Below are 22,994 nucleotides of genomic sequence, written 5' to 3' on the forward strand. Positions count from 1 at the left end.
TTCCTTACCAGAGCTGAACGGAGACGCCTTCCGCAGAATCCATGGTGCAGTGACGGCACGTCTTGTCTATGTATAAGATGCTGTATGTATTAGATGACAGTGACAAACAAACCCTATTTTTTCTATATGTTAAAGATTTCACAATAGAAGACAATAATTCACAGGAGTTTTAGAGACTTTATTTATGTATAAACAATTTAAACACTTTGCCATAAATTATCTTTGCCTGTCTCTAGTCTTTGCTTAGCAGCAAATTAAAATTAATATAAAAACTCAATGAACAATTCATACATGTATATTACAAAAAAGTTCTTGTACCAAAGTTCTTATTAGACTTTTTTTTTTTTTTTTTTTTTTTTTTTTTTTTTTTTTTTTTTTTTTTTTTTTTTTTGTGGTGACTGTAATGTGATTGTCTCAGTTTCTCGACCAAACAAACACACTAATAATTTTTAAATCTGAAACAGTGATTGTGCCTTCTGGCTGATGTATGTACAGGGTGATCTGACGTGGTGCCCATTTGCAATAGTGTAACACAATGCCCACAGCTCTACTGGAACTGATACCAACAAACTACTGAATCTAAACAGACTACACCCTGTAACTGTGTTATACTGTCCACAATGGAAATCTTCAAAGACAAACAGAGTATGAAATTTATTTGTAGTGATTTATAGCCACCGTTTCGAATGTAACTTTACACTCTGCCCTCTTTGAATAAGTTAAACTCCAGGCCAGACAAATGGAGGGTTGGAGTGCAAGTGCAGTTTTGTTATTTTTAAATATATTTTTCTTTACTATTTCCAGTGTGCTCCCACTTGCATTCTCATTTTCCTCCAGTTGCTACACACAAATCACCCCAAAGTCATGTTTTAAATGCACCTGTATTTTGCTTTAAATGAAAACCTCTTGGATATTTATCAAACAAGCAGTCTGAATCATTTGTGTTTCATCAGCTGGTTAGTGAAAGTGGCCCACTTGGATTTCTTAGTTTGCTCACGTGTGAATGGAGTGAGGTAATACAATACGAGGCCTTCTTTTTATTTTTCTTTAGACCCAGAACAAGTGGGTAATATTTCAGGGGTACTTTTTAATTTGTATGCTTAGAGTTTTCAGTCTGGCTTTAGTCCACTTCAGGATGTGGTTTTTAATCACTTGAACAGTAGCATTTAACTCAAAAAATATGAGCTTTTTGCCACTTACTATCCCAAAGTAGCTCAGCCTAGTGCCCCCATTTAGGTCTTCATCTCCTTAGGAGAGGAGATAACAGTTGTGACTACTGATTCATCCAGCAAAGGATGACAGCAGATTAATTTGTTACCTCTTTCCCATTTCATTCTGTCTTAAAAACTGGATGTTGCTGCTACTGTCTGCTAGCTCTGGGTACTGCTCCACGGGCAGGACATAATATCCCTCGTAACCTTGAACCCTTCCTGTGTTCAGAAGCTGCTGCTTCTCTCCGTCTGTCCATACGCGGCTGCCCTCTCTGCCATCCCGTGCCTTCTGCTGCTCCTTGGCCCAGGCGGCCCCCAGGGCTCGCTGCCGAGCCTGGTCCAGCACTCTCGCCTTTTCCTCGTCCAGCGTGTCCGGCGTTAGTCCATAGCGGATGTTGAGCAGCAGGGTGGAATACTGAAATTCGATATTGGTAAACCTTCGAGTCCTTCCATTGATAAGGAGCGTCGGCTGGGAAACGGTGACGTTCACTCCACTGTCCAGCACCTTCCGCCCGCTGGTCATCGCAAGGGTGAGGAGGTCGTTGTCGGCTGAGCCGATCTTGACGAAGTAATGCGTGTCCTTTCCCTCGATGCTGTAGTGCATTTTTTCCAGGTAGTGAGCACTGTTAAGGACAGAGGCAATTTTTCTGCTGTCGTCCGTTGCTATGCTGGAAATGCCAGTGGTTACACGGCCTTCCTTCACAGCAAACATGATTCCTTTCCCAATAATGGGAGTGGTTGTTGCAAACCAGTGGCCTGCTTTTTCTCTAATACTGGCATGTAATCTTTTAGATATGACTTGTCCCTCAAGAGCCATGAATGCTTGATTGTGTCTTTCTGTTGTCTGCTGAACTCCTGTAATGAGCTGAAAATAATAAAAAAGATACAGACCTTCTGAAAATACTGATTTCAGAGACCAGCGCTAATCTGTGTTTTGCTTTCTAAAGGAAAGCCATGCAGTAGAAATGCTAAGCTAGAGAAGGACCCCTCTCAGTTATCTGCCCAAGGACCATATCGCCTTCAGAATCGGGTAGAAACTCATTTGGCAAATTATTTTCTATTGACACTACCAGGTAAGATTTTTTTAATGTTCTCAGGAATCACCTTTTATAGCATATATGTATCACAGATCTCAGTCTTAGCTGTTTAGATGATGTCCTCCTTTACAAGAGTTAGACCCAAGTCCACCACAATTTTAATTGGCATCTACAATATACAGAACCAATTTATGAAAAGATGGTACTTAATTACTGCACACTTCTGCCCACAAATTTCAACGAGTATATATGAATAAAATACTTGAAAGTAGATGAAATTGGTGTAGTATTCTTTTCAAGTATCTTAAAAGAGTGGGAATTCATTRTAAAGGAGGAAGGCATACACCCGTTTCCCACGCTTTACCTGACAAGTGAGTATGAACACCATAATTGAAGGTWACTGTAGTAACAGAAGTAGCAAACCAAACCCTTCAACTATGAAAAACTTCACGCAAAAAATAACCTGCTTTCCTTTACAAGGTAGGGAGTAAAACCATTTGTTAACAGTACAAGTACCAACCTAGGTTTATTGCAATACATATGTTATCAGGATAACATTATCACAGGTACAACAGATGATAAATTACACTGCAAAGTTTCCTTTTGCCATTGTTAATCAAGTTACAACTTGTTAATCAAGCCAGAACTCAATAAAAGACAAACTAATGACATTGTAATTACAACAACAATGAAGGCTGGCAAAAACGGCATATGTTCATTAGTGTAAAATCTAGCTATACTCACTTCCATTTTACACTGAAATATATACGCTGCCTTCTACTACTGCTGCTGAAGAGCCAGTAATTCTATTCACAGTGACTCAAATTTATCAATAAAATAACTTCATAGTTCTGCCTACCTGTCCATTTTCACATGCTTGACTCTCAGACAACTCATACGGCGGTGACACAAAGTACATTTTTGCTCTAGGAAAACCAGGAATAATGTTGCTGAGCTGAAATCCAAACATCACCAACCAGCTTTTGACATCTAAAAATCAAAAGTAATCAGGCAAGTGAGAAATAAAAATGTATAATAAACATAAAGTTTAGGAAATCCATCCTCTACCTCTTTAATTTCAAGTAGCAACTGAACTTATAGTTTATATTACAGCATGGCAGTTTACAGAATTATACTATTCCATAGTGAAGAGACACAAGAAACATTACTTTAAATTTATCCTCAATAGTTCATCAGGGATATATCACCTCTTTCATACTTTTTTCCATTACGACATATGGATTATCCAAACATTTTACTGTACACAATACTTGTTCCATCTCTGACACCTTCCGCGGGAGTTAGTGCAACCCGCACACTGTATTGCAAAATGATGTTTGATTAGGTGAGCACTTCTAAGAACATTTGGAAAGTCCTCTGGGAAAAGACATGGCTTCTTTTCCAGGTCCTACTCCTATTAGCATTCACCAAGTCTCTGGATCAGTCTCTCCATCAGACGCAGTGAGAGGCCAGACTCGTAATTCAGAGTCTAAATCTAGATACTGTTGCAGGCTCCTGCTGACGCCTTCTACCGCGCAGCGGCGTTGCACCCATGCCCTCCCTCGTGCTTCGGGAAGGTCCTGCTCTTGCCTTGACCTGCACAACTCCGACTCAATTTCTAGTTGAAAAACAGCAAGCAATTTCCGCTACATTAGTAATGGTAATTCTCATTCAGCCGATATTAGGAACTAATGATTTATCCTGGTTATTTAAAAGATGCTATTGAACCAAAAAAAGCCCATGACCGTGTTTAACATTTCTGCTTCCTGCTCCTCTTTTCTGGTTGTCATGGAGCTAGGCAGCATGTGGGAGCACGGGCACCTCTTACTTGATTTGGACCTATGTTGACGACCACTTTTCTTTCGCATTTTCTCTCCTGTCTTTTTGTAGTGGCGTCTCTCCTCTCTAGCCTATACCAGCTTCTGCTGCTTCCTCCTCTGAGCCGAACTCCACGTTTGAAAAGACAGAGGACTGCGGCCAAGCACTCCCAGGGCGAGGATGGCCGGCTGAGCTGACCCGCGCACCCGCCGCTCGACCAGCGAGCCCCCCACCGGAGCTGGTGGCTGGGGTTCTCCAGGGTGCGCTACAAATCCTCGTTTCCCGTGGATTTTAGCAGAGGTAAAGTGTCATCATAAAAAAAAAAAAAAAGTCATACTGATTGGTTGTGGGTACTGGACAGCAAAAGGGGGAGGTCTTTTATAGCTTTTATGCCACTAAAACAAGTAGTAAAATATTCTATTTCTAGGATGATATTTGGAAGTATCTCCCATTATACAGTGCCTAATATGTTTTCCCTTTGGATTTGGACAGCACATCGCTCCAGCTCCCTTTTAAGGCTTCTATATATTTTATGTTGTAACAGTACCTCCTCCAAAATTTACTTCAGGCACCCTAATTCAGCACTGAAGAGCAGGATGTCTGTCCTAAGCAGTCCCCATTTTTCTTTTCCAGCAGCAATCCACTCCTTTCAGCACAGCCCAGGAGTGGAGCAGTATCACAGGCTAACAGGAAACATGGATGGGGGGGGAGAGACTTTTCTTTTCAACTATGAAAATTAAACTGTCTGCCTAGTCACTTCTTGTGCCAGATAAACTATTTGGTCCATGGAGCAACAGAGATTCTCATCACTAATATAGTATTTTAACAGACTACAAGGTATGTGCTATAGTAAAATGCAAAATCTCAAAAACTAATGAAACTTGCTATCATTTTCTTTGAAGGAAATGCACATTTTTCTGGAAATTTAAATYACTGCTAAAATTATGATAAATAATTAATTCAAAATGATATCACTGCTCTAATTATTTTCCTCAAGACATGTTAATTACCTTTCTTTTTAAAAAACTGCTGGCAGCTAGTTCAGCTGTGTGATCTTACTAAGTGAAAAATTCGTACTAATTAAGGAGAGGTTACAAATTTTAACCAAGTTCTAATGTACACAGTCAAAGCTAACTTATTGTTTCTCTTTTTCAGGTCTATACATTCCACAAAATTTCTTTGTCTTTCAGGAGGAAGTCATTTTTGAAAACATAAAGGTTTCTGTTTTAAAGCCCAAAGACTGTTTGCATATTAAAAACTGAATAAGGGAATGCCCCATTCTTTGTGTTTGCTCTTTTAGTGCCCTTCCTCTGGAGAGAAGCTGTACTGAAGATCACGGACAGCCAGCCCTTTCCACAGGAAAAGGAAGAAAACGGCCAAAATGGGATCAGAGGATTCAGCAAACGTCTAGTAAGGAGAAGTCTGATTTATTTCATTTCCAAATTAACTTCCACACTACAGTGCTACTTACAAAAAAAAAAAAAAAAAAAAAAAAATAACACCTGTTACGTAATTTTTTAAATCCAGTTCGTTGCTGAGAGGGTTATTACTCTTGAACATGTACAGATTGAAAGGAGCAGGATAGAAGCTGTACTGAAGATCACGGACAGCCAGCCCTTTCCACAGGAAAAGGAAGAAAACGGCCAAAATGGGATCAGAGGATTCAGCAAACGTCTAGTAAGGAGAAGTCTGATTTATTTCATTTCCAAATTAACTTCCACACTACAGTGCTACTTACAAAAAAAAAAAAAAATGTAATGGAGTCTCACCTGTTACGTAATTTTTTAAATCCAGTTCGTTGCTGAGAGGGTTATTACTCTTGAACATGTACAGATTGAAAGGAGCAGGCTCCTTACCAATGTTTTTCCACATCGTGTAATCAGGAGATGTCCAGCGCCCAGCAAGGACATCATAGTCCCTTTGGGTAAAATGGACCAGTTTGGTTAAAGGATCATACAGCCCCCCGTGGAATCCAATAACCAGCTGGAAATCAGGGTTGGAGTCGTAATAGATCTCTCCATACGCCGTGTACTGAAGCTGCTTGATCATGAGGCCATTGATGCTGAATACAGCTAAGGGAGTGCCCGTGTTATCGGAGGCGACGTAATACTCTTCCCCACTGCTACTCTCCATTGCAAAGAGGTGGCCTTGCAGATCATAGTACAAGGAGGTAATTTCTGAATTGGAATGATTATAGACATGGGTTACTCTTGTTGGATTGTGGAGATCAGCATAAAAATATTGTAGATGATGCCCCAGGTTAGTCTTGCAGGAAGCTCTTCGGCCAAGTCCATCGTAACGGTATTGAACGTTCCAGCCGTTCGCTTTGTTGTAAGCTCTTGTCAAGAGTCCTTTGGAGTTGTACTCAAAGATGTCTGAGCCTCGCTGACACAAGAATCCATCATCATCGATTTTGTAAGGTATGTCACCCAAACGTGTAATCCTGTCTCTTAGATCGTAACGCAGAGGCATCAAGCGGACACTGTTTCCAGGATTCAGGAGATGAAGATTTCCATTTAGATCGTAACTATAACGCCAGGTTGGCCTATCGTTYACTGCAACATTTTGCAGTTGCCCATCTCCGTCATAATCATAGGTGTACTTGGTTGTGTTGGCATATGGGCCAAGTTTCAGTTCCCTTTTGGTCACCCTTCCCATGCTGTCATATTGTACAGTCATCCAGTACATTAGTGATCTGAACATTTCATACTGAACTTCCTTAATGCGTCCATGGGTATCAAAGTGCTTACTCAGTGTCATAACTGCTGTAGTAATGATTTGATTTATATCATAATAAATAACTCCAAATTTGCCAAAATGTTCTACTTTGCCTGAAATCTCATCATAACGGTAAAGATCAACTGGAAGAGGTGTCTCACTTATTACCGGTTTGATGCTTGCAATTCGAAAACTATTATCATGATATGTATAATCAAACCTTGCATTGACCATACCTTCTTCAGAGAATCTGTAGATTTGTTTGTCAACCAGAGGGCCAATTTTACGATAGCGGATTGTACAAGAAAATCCGCCACTTTGCARGTTCACCATTTTTAGGACACCTGTAGTTTCATCATATCCAAAAGTAACTGCAGTACTGTCATAAACAATTTCAGATAATTTGGATAGCTTTCCATACTTGTAGAAGACTTCTCTACCAGTACCTAAAAACGATGTTTTCAAAATCCTCCCATCATCACTGTAATCAAAAATCACTGATGCATTGCTTTCAGGAGGATTATAAATATTTCTAATGTAGCCAATAGACGTGTGAGTTGACATGCTGTGCCGAGCAACACTAGGCATAGTAACAGCATGAAGTCGGTCTGAAGAATCGTACTCAAAGATGTATTGCCGTTGACTCTGAAGCAGTAGTACCATTGACTACAGAAAAAGAAAAAAGGTAATACATATTTACTGTCTTTCAGCATCTGACCTATGAGAAGGCACTTTAAAAAAGAAGAGTTTACTGAAGAGGCAGTACTGTTAAAATAATAAAAAGAGACATAAAGTCATCAGTTTGGGGCTAAAACTGCTCAGGAAAATGGACAGATTGTCAGATATGAGGATGTGCTTCTGCATAGAAATCAATATGCTGATGCTGAAAACAAAGTGTAGGGTACCAGTGTCTTGGCTACCCTCCTTTAAGTTTTTTTTTTCTTTTGAGATGCAGAGGAGTTAGATAAATGACCTGACCTCTATTTACTCTAGCAGTTGTAATTCATGACCATTACTGTGAAACATATGAAACCAAGCAGAGAATGACAACGCTGGCTTGCTTAGAGCAACAGATTCAAAGAAGGGAAGTGGAAAATGCTATGTGATTTTAAGTATTTAAGACAAAGTTTTATGATTGAAGTGTCTTAATTAGGCTAATTAAAAATGCAATATCATATTTTCATTTGAGAAATAATGATTAGAAATGAATTACCTGTTTCCTCTTGAACCTTTTGTCAGGTTTATCATGCATTTTTGGTTTCGGGGGAATATCAAAAGACAAGAACCATGAACAAAAAATTTCCTGATAAAATATTAGTCAACTTCAGTTGCCTAATTGAAACATATCAATATGCAAGATCAGGCACAAAAGGATTCTTGACAGCTGCAACACTTCAGATTTCAGATCATTTTTGCATGTGCTATGCACAGAGCCTAAAACGAAGCAGAGAGCTACTGCCTCTTTGTAGCTCATGTCAGAACTTAAAACATCACCTACTTTTTCGAGGTAGGTGTAACTCCAGACTTTCCCATCTGCAAACATGCGCGATATGATTCGGCCTTGCTTATCTATATCTGTTCGCTCGCTCATAGCACCCCGCTGCAGCCCAGCCAGTCGTCCGTTGAAGAAGTAAGACACGTTGACGGCAGCCAGGCCACTGCTGGGTAGCCAAAGGAAAGGACGTCCCAGCTGATCATAAATTATCCTCAGTGTAAATTTGCGGTGATCATCATAGATTTTTTCTGTGCGTATATTCCGGTCGTAATCGATGGACAGTAAGTTCCTTCCATGGACCTATGGACACAAAAGAAGGCCATATTCAGCAACCAGTGAGCACTAAACCTGTAAGAATTTTCATGCTGAAAATAGTAAGCATAAAAGGAGAACTAAATTTCCCCAAATTTTCAAAAAGTGTAGGCGATTTAGTCACCTAAAGTTCTGTAGCTGCAACACTTTGCCTCTGAATTTCTTTCATTAACACTTTATTTATTTATTTTCCAAACATTCAGCAGATCCCTCAGCAACCTAATTATATGGGATGTGTCTGATTTCTTCTGTTTAGAAGTCTTGATCGTACAGGCTGGGAATTTTAGACTTCTAACGTTTTGCAAGATATCCTTCACAACAAGTGAGAACAAAAGTAAATACTTAAGTAAAATGTTTTTTGCTTTTCATTTTTCCAGGTAAAATTTCTAAATCAAAGTGTTTTAATTCCACAGTTGCTTTTTTTTTTTTTTTTTTTTAATACATGAGCAAAACAGAACGGAGTGCAAGAAATGCAGAGGTTTCCAGTGAAAATGCTGTAATAAGAGATACTTAACTATATTCACTGGAGGCTGAGCAACAGAATTCAGGCTAATGCTGTAATCTGATAAAGCTTCCTAAGCAATTTAATTGTAGATGCGTCATTAATAAAGTAGAAGCCTTCAAATTAGGTATCATTTGACAGCAATGACTACTTAGAAAATATTCATCAGTTTCTGGGAATTTGTTTTTCAGCTTATATTTTATAGTAGCTTTGATTAAGCAACATTTTCTGTTATCCAAAATTAAACTGCACATCAAACAATATGTAAATTAACCCTGAGCCTTTCTTGAAGACATAAAAGTTATTTTGAGATATTTTCACTGGCAGGGTAAACCCAATTCCCATCCCACCCTACTCCGCAGGAATTCAGTTATACAAAAAGCAATTTTAGAATTAACACAGTTTTGCATTTATAAAGAAATAATTATTTTAAATTATCACTCATTATCCTTATCCTCAACTTTTCCATTAATAAAACTTAGCTCTTTAACACAGTTTTCTTTTCCTCAGTGGGCACTCATTATAAAAAGCTTTTTTCTGTAGGTTTTCCCAAAGGTTTTGCATTGGAAACTTTTCTCTCGATTCAAATTAAAGATAGGGTATTTTTTAAAACATCTTGGCAAAATAAATCATATTCTGCAATCCCATTTTAATGGGAATAAAACTATAGAAGCCAAACTCAACATCAGCACTTTCATAACTGGTTATTTTTGTTTTGTACATGCAAACTCAGTCTTGATGACAGAGACCTCAGAAGAGAGCTTCAGCTGCTCAAATCAGTCAGCTAACGATGAGCCTGAAAGATTATGATTTCCTAAGGATAGGCAAATTTTGAAAAAAAGGCCTTCAAAAAGATTGAAAGGGAACAATCAATTAAAAAATTGTTTTTTAAGAACTTTTAAACCTTCATGAAGTGGTCAGGCTTCTTTGGGTTTCTTCCTCCCCCTACAGTAACTGCAATCTGCAGGCAGAAAAGTCTGACTCTAGGTGTCCTCCTTTTATCTCAAAAGCTTTATTAAGGTTACTAGTTTTTTTGCCATACTGAAGTACTAGTTTTCTGAAATGATTACCCAGAAGAAGAGCTATGCACACACACAAACATTACTTGCAGAATAAAGAAGCACCTGTGTGGATAATTCAGTACCTTCAATTTTCGTTTGTAAAACAAGTAAAACCACAGAGTGTAATTGCAGTGTCATATTAATTATATAGAAACCCAAACAAAATGACTAACTCCCACTCTTCTTGAGAACACTAATAACACTATTACGAATATCATGACTGAAGATTATCTAGGAAGCTATTTCTCTTTTGTTCTGCTACCTACACGCACATCTGTTTTTTCCTTTTGCTGTCGCTGAACAAGTCGCAAGAGGGAAGAGCCCTTCTACGCAGCGGATAAGGGTCTTGCAACAGAAACCACTGAAGTAATGTTCGAGTGCATCAAAAAATCGTCAATACGGAATTTTTATCAAGACTTTGTATGAAAATATTAGCAAGATGTTGAACATCCCACTCATAAAGTAGTAGGGGACAATAAGTAGGTAAATGTAAAGGCACAGCACAGACGGGTGCAGAGGGGCAACACCGGTGACCGCGGCCAGCAGAGCAGGGGTTCGGGTGCCACACGGAAATGGGCTCAGCGCCCTCCAGGACACGCCTCTGTCATGCCAGGTACTTCGCGTAAGTCTGTAACAGACTTACCCCGGTGTGCCACTTCTCACGCTGGTGTGCCTTCGTGAGTGGTGCTGGCAGTGAGAAAAGGTCCCCATTTAAGCCAAGGAGATGCCCGTGATGTCTCGCTGCAAAGAGCAGAAAGCCCCAAGGACAGAGCGCTGCCACCCCCGGGGCAGAGGCTGCGCTCGCCCTCTGCTTGCCCTGCAGCTACTCGTAAGRTGTGAAACCCAAGCAGTAACAACACCTGTTACTAATACTTGATCTTGAATTTGGGATTCAGTCAACAGCTCCGCATGCTTCCRCACCGGTCTTCAGGAAGCTGCGCTCGTCCCGCAGGAGCCCTGCCTGCCCCGCGCCCCAGCCGCCAGGGCCTCCCCGGCCAACCCAGGGCTCCGCTGCAGTCACTCAGCAGTTTATGAAGGTGAATCAGAATAAACGAGATGCAAATAAACTCTGTGCTTTCTCCCTCATTTTCAAATTTCATTTTCAGTCTGCTCAACCTGTTATAATCTCATAGTGATTTTCATTTAAAAGAGCTAAATGGATTTGTGATTATTGTTACAGGAACTAACACCAGACAATTAAATGTTGAGGTGTTGCTAGATAAAGCAGTGTTTTGATTTGCATAAACACGATGCAAGAAAATCCATCTCAGGCAAGGTTTCAGCTCTCATGTGTTTAACTGCAGCTAATTACCACAAGTACTTCTATTAAGTTTTTACTAGTGAGAGTGAGGATTACAGAAATTTTATTTTAGGGTCCTATTTACTTCTATTTGGAACATCCAGTCAAGATGCAGAGCTGATCTATTTTCTACTTACAATCAACTTCTGCAGGTCAACATATCAAAAATCAATTACACAGCCATGAAATTTAGTCATTAAGGATTCGCTGCTAATCTCATTCCATTTTTTGTCTAACCTTCCCCCTCACACCAATAGGTGCATACCATTCTGAGGATTTGGGAGAAGAAGGAAAGACTTTTGTTGTTCATTCAATGTCATGAATTAGATATTAAGCAATAGGCAAGTAACAAAATTTAAAACCCCTGATTATTTTTTTGTAAAATTACTAAGTAGTTGATTACATACATTGCATTTAATATGATCACCTTGAACACACAAAGCTTTCCCTCATGTCCACAAATGTTGAGAGAATTATGAAAAGAACCAGGACTTGGATCAGCCCTACGGATTTATTCTGTCCAGTATCTCAAAGCCCTTTCCCATCTGCACATACTGAAGCAACTAGTGAAAATGTCTGTATCTAAGAGGTGAAAAATAGCCTAAYAAGCACTGAGAGGGATTAACCTGGATGCAGCTGATCTTCAGTTTGGCAAGGGATGGACTAAATGACCTGGGAGTTTTTCTTATCCTATGATTATGATTCTGTAATTATGGCAATTGTTTTGCAAACATGTTATTTGGGAGAGGAAATAATACCTGTCTCACTGACACTGCAGGGGAAATTTAGGTAAGTAGAATGTAATCACTCACACTCTAATTGTATTTGCTTCACAGGTTTAACTGTGGTAAGTACGCCACAGAAGCCGTATAAACGATGCATGGTCAGTTTTGTTTTGTCTTGTTTTTTTTCCCTGCCACCTTCATAAGCAGAGGGACTTACAGTAATATTCTGTGTATTTTTACCAGCCTCTTTTAACATACTTTTTGTAATAAAACTTTTACAGTTGATGACAGTAGATGATTCCATATACTTAACTGGCCTCTCAAATAAAGAAAAGATTGTCACACCAAAGAAAATCTGAGTTGCACATTTTTAAGAAGTAAAAATAGAAGAGACATGTCCTTCAAAATGGCAAGTTGTCTGCACACACAAGAAAAGATCATTATTGTTATGACAGGTTCTACTTACCCTGAGCTTTCTTCCAAACACGGTCACTTTGCCTTTAATCTGTTCTTTCCTCAGACGCCATTCAATTGAGTTTAAACCATTTTCCATTGGTAGAGAAATATTACATCGTCCTATGGTGGGGGTTACAGTCCCAGCCAGGACATGAGGTTCACTGTGAAAGCTAATACTCATGCCATTGGCATACATCACTCTCAAAGTACCATTATTACAGAGCTGGTAGCTGTTCCTCACTTGATCTACAGCAATAATGAAAAGAAAATAATTTAGCTACTCCAGTCATAAAGAAAACAGATAGCTTAATTTGATCGTTTTTTTATTGCACTCCTGTTGATGTTAAATGAAGTCAGTCTGCAATTACCACTTACGTGGTACTATGGTGGAAATTACAGATGTTACTGATTCATGTAAAGAACAGTAGTGCAACAGTGAGCCTGCAGAGCTTGCAGAGAGATACTATGTTTATTCCATTATGCTTTGCCTTTAGTCTTAATTGTAAATCAAAATGCACACTGATATATTTCAACCACATAGTTTATTTCTAACACGAACAAAATCTCCTGAAAACTGAACTGCTGGATAAACAACAAACCATTAAATTCTAGGATAAAAGGAAGAAAAAAGGGACTGTTGGCTTCTTTTTGAGTATGAACAAGTAAGCCCCTCTTCTTTTTCTGTCTCAGTTTAAAATCTGTCTCCCAGCAGATGCATGGTTCAGAATTATAGTTTAGCTTTAAATCCTCAAGGTGTGAAGCTCCAACAATACCAGCTGGCGGCCACAGTCCTTTCCTTGGATGTCATTCTTCATTCTACCACAAAAGAACTGTACTAGCTGATCACACACCTGGCCTTTTTGCTTTCTGATAAAAGTTACAAAAATAGACCGGCACATTTATGGCCGTGCTATTCTCCAACTCTTTGACGCAGCCAAGTACATCCTGAGACGATCAGGATGGAGCGCTGCAGCRTGCCGCTGTCATCAAAACATCAATATTTGTCTGACAAAAGGACAGCATCTCCATAATTAATCATCTGGTATAAGAGAAATAAAGTCTTYGTAACCAGGCATGTCATAGTATAATAGTCTATAAATGCTGGCATTTATATCAGGAAAAGACTATTGTTCACTGATGATATTCTTATTCCAGTGACATTGTATCTTAATTAAAAAGCCACATCATTCACCAAATTCCTTGCAATCTATCTCTGATAACTGGGGCTGTTCTCACTGCATCAGATACAGTGCTTGGGCTGTGCTGGAAAGCTCTGCACAAACATTTAACCATTTTCCTGCTCATCTCTCTGGCCATGCTCAGGCTATAACAATGTTCCCCGATGTGCTACTTGTGGCACAAGTTCATCCCCTGCTCTCTTTGTTTTACATTTCACTCAAATGGTTAGTGTACACATTTGGAAAATTTCACTTCTAATAGTAAGAGAAGGCTACCTGAGCCTCTTTCTCCACTCGCATTTTACACAGATAGCCCACATTCATCAGTCATACTGCATCTTTCTGACAGCGAGGTCAGAACTGATTTTGCGCTGAAGTGCAGAGAAATGTGCAAGTGGGTAAACTGAACGTGATTCAAGAGGCAACTGCAGAACTAACTTACACCAGCWGATAACGACTGTATGTATCTGACACACAGTATTATTTTGGAATATTTCTTACCTGTCATCTAAGAGTGAGTTTTATGGGAGTTTTTCTTGCAAATCTTACACTTTCCCTGCCCCTGCTCATAGCTGTACTAATGAGAGGAATCTTTTGAGAACCGCTTTCACAAATTATGTGTGTGGTTGGGAGATGTGCTGAAAAGTGCACTTTGGTACCTTGAACAACTGTATAGGAAGCCTCCACAGAGGAGAGATTTGTGATGACCGTGACATCGTCATCCCGATTAGAGTTCTCAATGTCGATGGTAATAGACTTTTCCATTTCTCGATGAAGGCTAGTTACCACTCCAGTGGGACGTGTTACATTGGTCAGGCGCCCTTCATGATCATAGCTAACAGAAAAGTTAGTGAGAGCAAAAAAGMATGAGGAGATAGATATATAYAGATATATGTATATATTCATTTTTCTACTCAATGTATTAATAATGCACCAAATTTTTCYAAAAAAATAAAATGAAAGAGCATCCTGGCCATACTTATTCCTCTTTTGTTGAAGAAGATATGATGATAAAATAATAATTTTCAGAGATCCTAATCTCAGCTATACCAGCGCAAATCCAGGCTAGCATCTTTTTGAWGCAATTAAGTTATAGATGCATATACAGAGTCGTATTTGGTTCAACCAAGTATAATTATAACTGATCTGTATTTTAGGAGTTGCATTTTACTCTAAGTAAGTTGAAACACAGTGATACTAAAACACACTACTGTATACTTGCAAATGCATACTCAGTGGAAACTACTAAGTATGGTTTAAAGCGACATACCAAGGAATAAACTTGCCATAAGAGATTAAAAAAGACATCAGCCCGACAACATAACAACTTCATTTTAGTCTTATCTATGGCATTTCGCTACATTTTGGGTCAATCTTTCGCTCATAAAGATGAATGATGAGAAGTTAAAGCACAGGACAACTTGATGTTGCACGAAAGGCAGCAGTCAGCACTTAAAATACACCTTAGAAGATTAATCTACTGCTCCAGAGGCACAAAAATAAAAACAATTAGAAAATGGCTGTTCATGAGTTTACTGCATCTCAGAGCAGCTGTTATGTTTATTTAGAGGTTTAAAGCTGGGAGGGGGAAATGCTGACTGAAATTAAATCACACTGTTTCTCCATTTCCTTTTGTAGTCTATATTTCTGTGGACATATATACTAACGAAGCAATCCCGTGGATCTTGAGGGCAAGAAATATGGACCTGAAACACGAAATTGATATTTTGCTCTGCCACTCAAGGTGACAAGTCTCTCCTTGTGCAAGAGTTTCCCACTCAACCACTACTGAAGCACGTGCACTTCTAAACAGCAGAGTGGCAAGAAAAAACGTTCGATGTAGATTAAAGGAAAGGATTAGGTAGCGACTGAAACCAACTGGTCATCCTTAGAATGTGGAAATCCAGCAAAAGGGAAGCCTGCAAGAGAACCGATCAATCAATTGAGCTGCCTGAGTATAACAGAAAAGTAGTATCACAAAGCTAGATAATTTTCTTGCATTTTTGTGTTTAGCTCCAACAGTGAGAATAATTTCATCGCTTTCGATACGACTTTTTACAAAGAAAAGTTGTTAACAAACCTCAAAGTAGGACACTCGGAGTGTAGAGTATATCTCCAAAATTAATATACAAAATAGGTTCCTCGGTTGATACAAATAGAAAATACAGCATTACGGATGGCTGCAGCCATTCAACTGAATTTTGGAGAGGAAGGAAAAAACAGTCACCTGTGGACCAAAAAGTCTTACCAGAACCAATGGAAGTAGACAAAGAAGTGAATCAACAACAGAAAGCCAACAGGCACCAGTGACGTGTTCATTTACGCAGTTTAGACAAAATAAAGATTAAGTGGTATGTTTTTTCTTAATAAAAGTCACACATTTCTGCCCATTAGGACATATTAAGAACTTTTTGAGAATATCAACAAGATACTGGTTAAATGACAGTATCTTGTACTTTGTGAAAGGGTTTTGGGTTAAGCCTATAGAAAGGTCTTCACAAAAAGTAATGAAAACTACCGATAAAGCATAGATGAGGGAGGAAGTTGGTCCAGCCAAATGTCCACCTAGAAAGGAAAAGGAAAGGCACAAAAAATGGACAGTTTTGATAATCTAAAAGATTAATAATGAGATACACTCTAAGATTCTATATGTGGACTATATTTATGGTTAGTGATATTTATGTTTAGTGATCATTGGGGGGACTCAGAAATACTTTGGTGCCAAATATTACAGAAGATACAATGTTATCTAAGGCGTAACTCAGAAAGTCTGTAAGCTACTTCAGAGTGACCATGCAGAACTCAGTGAAAATTCAGAATAACAGCAAGTGAAATTYCCCATCAGTAAGTATATGTTAGGTAATGCAAATGAGAGAGAGCAATTTAAACTACTCATTCACATTGTTGATTTTTTAATTAACTCAGGAAAAAGTCCTGGGGATTGCTGTGGGCTACTTACTGAAAATATCTGTTCAAAGTGTAAAGGCAGTATAAAAAGTAAATATGTATTAGGATGTACAGAGACTGGAACAGAAAAAATGAAGATTTAGATCTAGTACCATTTCTGTAAGTCAATGTTTTGCTCCCCCTGCCCTGTCCCCTTCATGCAGCACGCTTCCCAGTGCCAGTCACGCTATTTGAAAAAGGAAATGGCAGATATTAAAAGGGTTTATTACCAACGGATGGACGTGCTCAAAGTGATATGCACACAAATGCTCTCCATATAAAGATCTGCAGACTATTTAGTTTATGAGCTAGAGACATAAAAAAATTTACTACTTAAACAATACATACAAGCTGCAATACCAACATATAAAGAAGGCATTTCTATTTAAACCGTTGCATCAGGAAAGTCCTATTTTTAAAAGCCTTTAAAGGCAAAAATTTTTAAATGAATAAAACAGAATACATTCATGTACCATATAATTCAAAAGTGACAAATCATTGAGGTATTTTTTGAACTTATGTATTTTTGATAGCAAGTGCTTAGCTGAATACAAAAAAGTGAATTTATCTGAATAATAAGATAAAAAACGTTATATAGGAATTAGATAGATTATACATCTTTCTCCTTCAAGATATAAACACAGGTCTAACTGAATCAATAAGAAAAATTTTCCAATGGAAAAATATACTTTAGCTGATCAGTGTGGGACTTCCTGTACCTTCTTCTCCAGCAGCTACTGCCTATCGTAGTTGAACACACAATACTGGGCTAGATGAATCAGATCTGATAAGGCAATTTTTGTATCTTTAAAGACTGGCAGCTCACAAACTAACAACTACTTTTTGAAGTCGGGCAACAAACATCTACCCGTGAATTTGTTAAGCGGTAGATCTGAAGAAAGAGGTAGTAGCATCTAAACCTCAGCAAAGACATCCAGCATATGCTCTCATCTAGGATATAAGTGGGGAGAGTGCAAATAGATCCCTTCTTAATCCTAGTACCTTTAAAAACTCCCTGTGACCACTAATAACTTCCTAATTTACTGCTTACAGGCAACCTAATCTGACAGAGAGGGTAAAGATATCAAGGACAGTAGTTTGTACTACAGACTTGTGTTACATAACTCATCAGGGCTCCACATCGACACCGGGGGCATTGGCTGATCTGCACCTGGGAGAGGGCACCCCCAGCCCTGCGGTCCAAGATGCGAGCAGCTCGGGGCCAGCAGGGCCAGCRCTGCCCCTCACGTGCTGGCCTGGCCCACAAAGGCACCTGGGGGACGCCACGAGATGCRTTCAGACATTTGCTTGCAAGCTTCTCAGGTAGCCCCAAATATCTGAACAACAGGGCACTCCTGCAGCAGGCTCGTGATGAGACAYTGTGTGGATGCTTTCCCATGCCCAGCGTTATGGCATTTCTATATTTTATGCCATCTTCATGGCTGGCAATGTGGCCTTTGAAGTTTGAAATACTACTGCCTGTCAGCCTGCACGTGGGATTAGTCTGGATGGTTTCACACTCAGTATGAACCRTCACACCACCATGAACACCAGCTTTTGACCCAACACAGGGAAGGGCAAAGTGCACATCCACATACATTTACATATACCCTTATTCTCTGTCTCCTTTACCAGAACAAGTCGATTTGAGAAGAAAGCAGCAGCATTCTCTTAGGATGCTCCAAAGGCCAAGTGCAATTCTGCTGAGGACCACTTCAAAGATCTGTTCTTCATGCCTAAAACTAAGCTTAATTTTCCCCGTGTGAGCCTGCTGTTAGCTGTTGCATTATTTAAGAGACTTGCCTGTTCCCAGTGTGAATGACGTGTGCCTATATGCATACACTATACATACATAATATACACATAGAAAGAATATGTATGCACACACATATACATTATATAAAAATAGTTTGTATATATGTGTGTGTAGAAACACATGCATACATACATATTTAACTTACAAATTTAATTCTGTGAGCATTTTCAGGATACAGTTTACATAAGAGAGAAGTATATACCCAATAAGATAGCACTGCACTTCAGGAGTCTGTTTGATATAAATACACTGAAATAAAAATTTCAGAACTGTTTCTAAACTTTAGCTCATATTTTTTTTTACTAGTTAAATAATTTTTTACTACTTGGAATAATATTGTTCCTTCTCAGTTCAGCTGCCATATTAACAATTTTGGGTATTGTTTACCTCTGTATGAATGCATGAATTTAATGGCACAGAAAACAGCTTTGTTGTCTGTACAAAGTCTCCTGAACTCAGTATTTCTTTCATCTTCAATTGATATTAACTTAGAGCCATGAAAATAGAGTAATGATGAAGATGTAAGTTGCTCCTTGAAACTGCTTCAAAAAATTAATATAAAAGAGCAACCAGTATCGAGTGACCAGGATAGCAAGGTTCCTAAACTTGATTGAAGTAATTCTCATCATCTTACTAATAAAACCCCTAACTGTGGAGGTACATAGGAGGATAGAGCTTATTAAGGAGTTTACCTGTGATCAGCTTAAAGGAAATGTCTCTATTTTTCTCACATTTTGTAGGGAGTATCTCCAGTGCATACAGCTAACTTCCAATTCTAGCACAGGGTTGTCCATACACATATTGAGATACACATCTTTCAACTTTGTGATTTTTTTCTAACCTAGATAAAGACCACCATGTATAGTTTGTTTTACATATTCACTGTGACATTTTGTACTTAAAAACAGCCCTGTGCACTACTWCTTATCTATGAGCTCTATGCTTAGGAGAATTCATGCATAAATCTGGGAGTCAGTAAGTTATCCCCACAACCTTATTAAATTTAGTAATTACCTAATATAGTACCTCAGTCTGTACTACTTAGACCTAGCTACGGTAGTTAAAGTCCACTGACCTGAGACAAGGATTGCACACTTTTCCTTACGCGACCTTTGAAAAACATCTGATCAATACGTCAACACTACGAACACAATAAATTATATTTTCAGATGCATCTCAGTAAGACATCAAAGCAGTTCCCTTCTATATTTACTTAGCAACTGTAGTACATTTTTTCTAATAAATCATGTCGACCTAATACCTCACGTGATTCTCAGCTACCAGTTACACCAGCTGTGTAATTGTTCAGATCCTTTTTAACGTTTCACTGGTTTTGAGGCAGGGTTTTAAATTATGTTACTRTTTTAATTTCCCACAATTAGTTTATGAATCTTCAACTGTTGAGGAAAAAAAAAGCCTACCCGAAAGGGCACGCACACCTCCTCAGCAGCGTGAGCCTGCACCAGCATCGAGCGCGGTGAACTTCAACCTGAGCTCTTAATCAGCAGGCAATACCTCCGGCATCCCCGCGACCGGCTGATTTGTGTCATTAGCACGTGGCAGAGAAACGTCTGGGCAAAACAGTGAGGAGAAAAAAAAAAAAAAAAAATCCCGGCCCTGCCCACGGCCTGCGTGAGGGAAGGCCCCGCTCCCGGCGGCGGGCCGCCCCGGGGCCCTGCTCGCCCCCGCCGCGGCGGGCCTTCGCTCGCCCTGCGCCGTGTGCCGCGCGCGGCTCCCCGCCTTCCCGCCCCGACCACGCTGCCTAAAAAACACGGCAGCGACCCGAGCGAGGTGGAAGCACCAGCAAACTCAAATCACACAGAATTGCCGCTATTCTGCGGCAGTCTAAAGTTAAATACAAGGCCCTATTGCTACTTTCTACGCAGTAGCCTGAGAAATGCTATTCAGCAATCGTTAACTATTTCAAACAAAATATGTGGGCAACAGACTTGCCTTACTTAAAAGCCAAAACCATATTTCAGATATATCATTTAGCTTCTGTTAAAGATTTGTTCTCGTCAATAAATGACAAGAAGATTATTAAGAATAGGATAACTATTAAAGAAAATTCRTTTTTCTAGATATTTAATATACTTTGGAACTTCATCTCTGATAAGTTTCATTCAGGGAAGAATTTCTGCCTTTTAATCTATATTCCCCTGAACAGCAATGTGCTTTTGGGTTATCTACAAATGATGTACGTTACACTAGGGGGCTGAYGGATCGCTGGGGATCTAATTTCCCTGCTTGTCTCAAGAACGAACAATCAGTAAAGTTAATCAACATTTTGTCAACCGTGAGTAATACGAGAGCTTGAACAGGAAGATTTATGATTTGAGTTCCAAAAGAAACGGCAATGTTAAGATTCCTAGACAGGGACAACTCAGCAGGAGCCACGGACCGGCGTGGCCGGATCCGGATCCGAATGCCCGCAGCGCCGCGGGCGGCTCGGAGCAGCCCCCGCCTGGCGACACCAACGCAGGCGTCCGGGCGCAGCTGCGGGGCGCAAGGCGGCGCGCCGGAGGCGGGCGATCTTCCGAACCGGCCTCCCGCCGCCGGCTCGAGTTTAGGCGGTTCAGTACCCACCTAAAGGACACGGCAAAACTGATGAAATCAAGAAATCACGTCATCATTTCCAATATCGTACGAGATAAAGACGTAAAGACCTTATTCAGCACCGGTGAAAAGCCTACGACAAATTTTGGCAGGATCAGATTAGGGCCTAGTCCCTACCTGTTGAAAAATACATGTATGCTTAATATATCCAAAAACATTCTTACTCATAAAATGTTGTCCATCCCGTTTCATCGCTCTTCGTTGCTAAGAGACCACTGTTTCCATTATACGTCATTAATCCAAGCTCCAGGGTCTGTGTCGAGACTAGCTTGAGTCCGCCGTTAGTGCCAACGGCCAGCGTGATAATCTGATTATCCGGCATGAGTAAATGGCGCGGCATCCCGCTAGCGTCCCGACGAACCTTCAGGGAGTTGCCGCTGTTGTCCATCACCTCCGTGACATCGTTATCGCTGCTGTAGGTGAAATTGTACAAGTACTCGCCGGTAACAAGGCTGAGAGTGTACTGGTGAATTCCGTCCGCGTTGAAGACGTACAGCTCCTGTTCTCCTGGAGATGCAGCTTCATATTGGTTAAAAGAATTAAGAACGGGCCTGTTTTTACTGACAGCCCTAATGCGGATATTTCCAAGATCAGCTATGTAGATGGTACCATCTGGGGCCACAGCTAAGGAGGATGGTGAGTTTAAGATGGCATCAGTGGCATACCCATCATCCCCAGAATAGCAATTACAGTTGACATCATTTTTGCAATCACAGTCTGAAGCTGCCCCTGCAAGAAGGCATATTTCTCCATTGGTAGTTACCTGGCGTAGCCGATTAATTTTTTTTTCATCTGTCTCACTGATGTAAAGAACTCCTGTGTGTGAGATGGCAATGGCACTGGCTGATTCAAGTGCAGAATGAATAGCCAGTTTGCTAAGAGAGTAGTCTATACCAGGAACCTGGCAGTGCATGGGGCGTCCAGCAATAATGCTAACTTGATGATTTTCTGTGATCCGTAAAATAACATTGTTCTCTAGGACATAAAGTGAGTTGTCCATGGGATTGACAGCGAGATCAGTAGGCCACTCCAGCCGTACCTATGAGTTGCACAAATTATTACTGTAAAACTTACAACCGAAAAATACACTTCTAGTGTTTAAAATTCCATGTGTAACAACAGCAAATTAGTGAGGGGGTTATCTGAGTAAATCATGAAGCTAAGTCATGAATTGCAACTACTTCAAACAATGATTTTCTTTTCCAGAAATATTAAAGCTATAYGCAGTGGTAACTTTAGCTAATTGTGTTTCTGTGCAAAGAATGAATGCTACATCCTGGAATCTCTACAGTAATTACAGAAAAACAGGCAATTAAGACAGTAACTCCCATTATCTCAACCTTATTTCTCTATAGCTGTATAAATAACCTGTGTTAACCACAGTAAAAAGATGGTTCATTCAATTTCAGTAATGAATCACATACACTATTATCTTGTGCTGCATAAAGTATTTCTTGAGTGGCCAGGCAGTCATCCAAAATAGATGCCCATCTCTTCTAAGGCAGAGAAGGAAAAAAGGCAGTGAGAGTCTACCTGGGTGACATCCATGCTGGAATCGCAGCTTAGAGGTCGAACGGCCGTTAGGTCATTGGAGCCCAGTAGCGTTGATATAATTCCATTCTGATCCACTTTTCGAATCATAGTGGCATCAACAAAATACATGAGTCCATACTTATCCACTGCAATTCCTACAAGTGTGCAAAACAGGCATCAGAGAATACCGTTGGCTTCTAGCTGCAGGATAGGCTTTATCATGCTAAGCAAGTTTATAAGACAGTGATTTTTTTTTTTTTTTTTTTTTTT

The 22,994-nt window shown here is 39.7% G+C and overlaps 1 protein-coding gene across 1 annotated transcript in view; it reads right to left on the reverse strand.

Moving 5' to 3' along the window:
- Positions 1 to 389: 389 nt before the first annotated feature.
- TENM2 (teneurin transmembrane protein 2) overlaps positions 390 to 22,994 on the reverse strand; it is a 167,304-nt gene continuing 144,699 nt past the window's right edge. Inside the window, exons 19-26 of the mRNA XM_085299595.1 lie at positions 22,725 to 22,879; positions 21,356 to 22,230; positions 14,473 to 14,648; positions 12,646 to 12,881; positions 8,283 to 8,579; positions 5,836 to 7,450; positions 3,108 to 3,238; positions 390 to 2,076 (exon numbers count right to left, since the gene is read on the reverse strand). Coding sequence (XP_085155721.1) covers positions 1,315 to 2,076; positions 3,108 to 3,238; positions 5,836 to 7,450; positions 8,283 to 8,579; positions 12,646 to 12,881; positions 14,473 to 14,648; positions 21,356 to 22,230; positions 22,725 to 22,879 — 4,247 coding nt within the window. The 3' untranslated portion in view covers positions 390 to 1,314. The remainder of the gene's footprint in view (positions 2,077 to 3,107; positions 3,239 to 5,835; positions 7,451 to 8,282; positions 8,580 to 12,645; positions 12,882 to 14,472; positions 14,649 to 21,355; positions 22,231 to 22,724; positions 22,880 to 22,994) is intronic.

Source organism: Rhea americana, unplaced genomic scaffold (genome assembly GCF_003343005.1).
Source record: "Rhea americana isolate MKP2758 unplaced genomic scaffold, rheAme1 scaffold_150, whole genome shotgun sequence".
Lineage (NCBI taxonomy): Eukaryota > Metazoa > Chordata > Aves > Rheiformes > Rheidae > Rhea > Rhea americana.